Below are 2540 nucleotides of genomic sequence, written 5' to 3'. Positions count from 1 at the left end.
ATAGAGGTGGGAGAGAAGAGAGAGGTTTGGAATCGCCGCTTTCTTTCAAGAGAATGTACGCAGTAAGGGGAAATGAAGCCGGAACTTTGTTTTCTGCTCATCCCATCCCTCCATCCCTCTCTCTAAATTTAACCTACGTGCAGACAAGATAACAGAGATCGGTGCGCATACTCTGGGTCCCGAAACAAAAAAGAAAAAAAAGGATACAGTGATACAGTGATACGTGTAAAGGGGAGAGAGAGCCGCAGATGCATGCCCAACGGACGAAGAAGTATAAAATATCTTTATTATTATTTATATTTTATATTTTATATTTTTTTGCAAAAAGTAAAATCAAACCCCCAATCAAATGCAACGGAATGAATGCAAAACAATGACGGCCTACCTATTCGATTCGGCGATTTCCATGTGCGGATATATGTATGATATGTAACTTAACCCAACCCATTGCGGCACAATCACCCGCCCCGAATCCGCAGCACGACATCATCCCCCGCCCCGTACGTACATGTACATACATACTTACTTACATACATATACATAGATGGTCGTTGGTCATCGTCGTGCGTGGGTCAAACGTCGTTGTTAGATAGAGTTAATAATAGTTGGTTGCCGCCCTCGTTTCCCCATATCATATCAGCCCCATATCATATCAGCCCCAGCAACAACCCATCCCACCGCATCGCATAGTTACTCCGTACTCCGTACTTCCGTACAGAGAGGAGTTAACTAGTAAGTAGTTAGTTACTGCGTAGGTTATCTCCCGTAACTCCTCCCGCATAATCCAAAGAATGAAGGAAGAATCAATATCAATACGAACGAAAACTACGGTGACATGGACATGGACATGGACTTCCATTCCAACAATGGATATACCTACCCCCCCCCCGGCCCCAACGCCCGCTGGAACTGTAACCGCTCACCAGCATCCATCATTCATCGCTGTTCGCTCATTGCGCGTCGCTTCTGCCCGGACACAGCCCGTACATACATACTTACATACATACATAGGCCGACAGAGAACCAAATCCCCAAATCCCCATACCCGGGCATCCATACCTCCAAGAACGCGCTGGATAACTGCCGGAATCCCCCCAAACGCCGACAACGACCATCCATTCCACGGTCCCGCTTCTACCCGGACCGAGATGTACATGTACTTGAATATTTGAAAAAGGCTGCATAGGATCATCCATAGTTATATATTGTATTATATTATATTTCTTCCCCCCCTTTTTGTCAACATCTGGTGAGTGATAGGACAGGTTAATCCCATCGTACCCATAATAAATAACTATTTCTAGCTGGATTAATCCCGTATGTACGGGTTATCTCTTTGTATATATATATATATATATATATGCAAGGTGGAGGAAAACGAGAAACACCCCAATCAATCAAGGTGTGTGATACAGTATGATGCAATGCCATGCTAAAAAAAAGAAAGGGAAAAAAAAATCGGTTTCACCAGCACAGCTGCGATCGTATCGACAAACAATAATAATGAAGAAAAGTCAACAGAAAAATGAAAAAACGAGGTCGATACCAATTTGGTCCGGGAGGGTATAATGCCAAAAAAAAAAAAAAAAAAAAAAAAAAAAAAAAAAAAAAGAGGCGCTGAATGAATATGGACAAAAAAGGAAAATTCAAGGTGTTCTCCAACACTGCGCTGTGCTTCGCTGGTACGGAATACAGAAGAGAGAAATAAAAAAGAAAAAAAGATCAAAACCCGAATGCCGAAGGTAACACCACGCAAAACACAAAGGGATATCGGAAACCAAAAGCCAAGGAAGAGTATTATAAAAAAATAAAAAAATAAAAAATAAGAAGCCGGAGCGGGTGCGAGGGGGAGTCGAGGCGTGGGCAAGGGATAGGCAGAGAACGAACAACCCAAGAATAAAATAAACGATGATGATAATTATGCCAGATCTGATTTGTGATGACAGCACAGCGCGATCAACAGGCGGTGAAGAAAGCGACGGGGCGAGCAGGGCGAAGCCGGCAAGGCGGATGACATCTTGCGTGCGCGGTAATAGGCTGCTGAAGAATTGGTTGGATAGATAGGGCCAAGGCGGTGGCGGCCGCGGCGGTGGTGGTGATGGTGGTGATGGTGGTGGGGAGAGAACCATGCTGCGTGGGGTGAAACACAAACATCTTCACACGAAAACCCAACAGCAAATCGATCTCCTCGCATCGGGCAGCAAGAAAACACCCGCTGCCCCGCCCAGCCAATATGCTTGCGGTATTTGCTTCCGAGCTGGGAAAATCACAAAATCGTCCAGTTGACACCCGCGCTGACAAAAATGAGTCACCACCAACGAAAATAAAAAATAAAAAAATTTAAACTCGGGGCCGATTTCCTCATCAGGCCTTGTCGGCTGCGTGGGCGGTGTATAAGAGGTGTAAGGAGGCGATGCGATGGCGATGGAAATAATAACAATAATAATCAGAATAATAATATTGGGTCGTATCTGACGCCCGTAAACTTAACCCCAGACTGAACGGCTGACAAACTGTAACCAAACGACTGGCTTGGGGGT

At 44.8% G+C, this 2540-nt stretch overlaps 1 protein-coding gene across 1 annotated transcript; it reads left to right on the top strand.

Moving 5' to 3' along the window:
* The first annotated feature begins 639 nt into the window (after window positions 1-639).
* Window positions 640-1302, top strand: BDCG_04631 (uncharacterized protein). The gene has a single exon (XM_045420280.1). The coding sequence runs from the start codon at window positions 792-794 to the stop codon at window positions 1170-1172; it is 381 nt and encodes a 126-aa protein (XP_045276417.1). The 5' UTR covers window positions 640-791; the 3' UTR covers window positions 1173-1302.
* Window positions 1303-2540: the final 1238 nt, after the last annotated feature.

Source organism: Blastomyces dermatitidis (assembly GCF_000003525.1).
Source record: "Blastomyces dermatitidis ER-3 genomic scaffold supercont1.4, whole genome shotgun sequence".
NCBI classification, from domain to species: Eukaryota; Fungi; Ascomycota; class Eurotiomycetes; order Onygenales; family Ajellomycetaceae; genus Blastomyces; species Blastomyces dermatitidis.
The sequence above is the reverse complement of the archived record's forward strand: the minus strand, read 5'-3'. Positions and strand labels throughout refer to the sequence as shown.

Coding starts and splice junctions, on each gene's coding strand:
- BDCG_04631 (XM_045420280.1), top strand. CDS start 792: ATGAAGGAAGAATCAATATCAATACGAACGAAAACTACGGTGACATGG.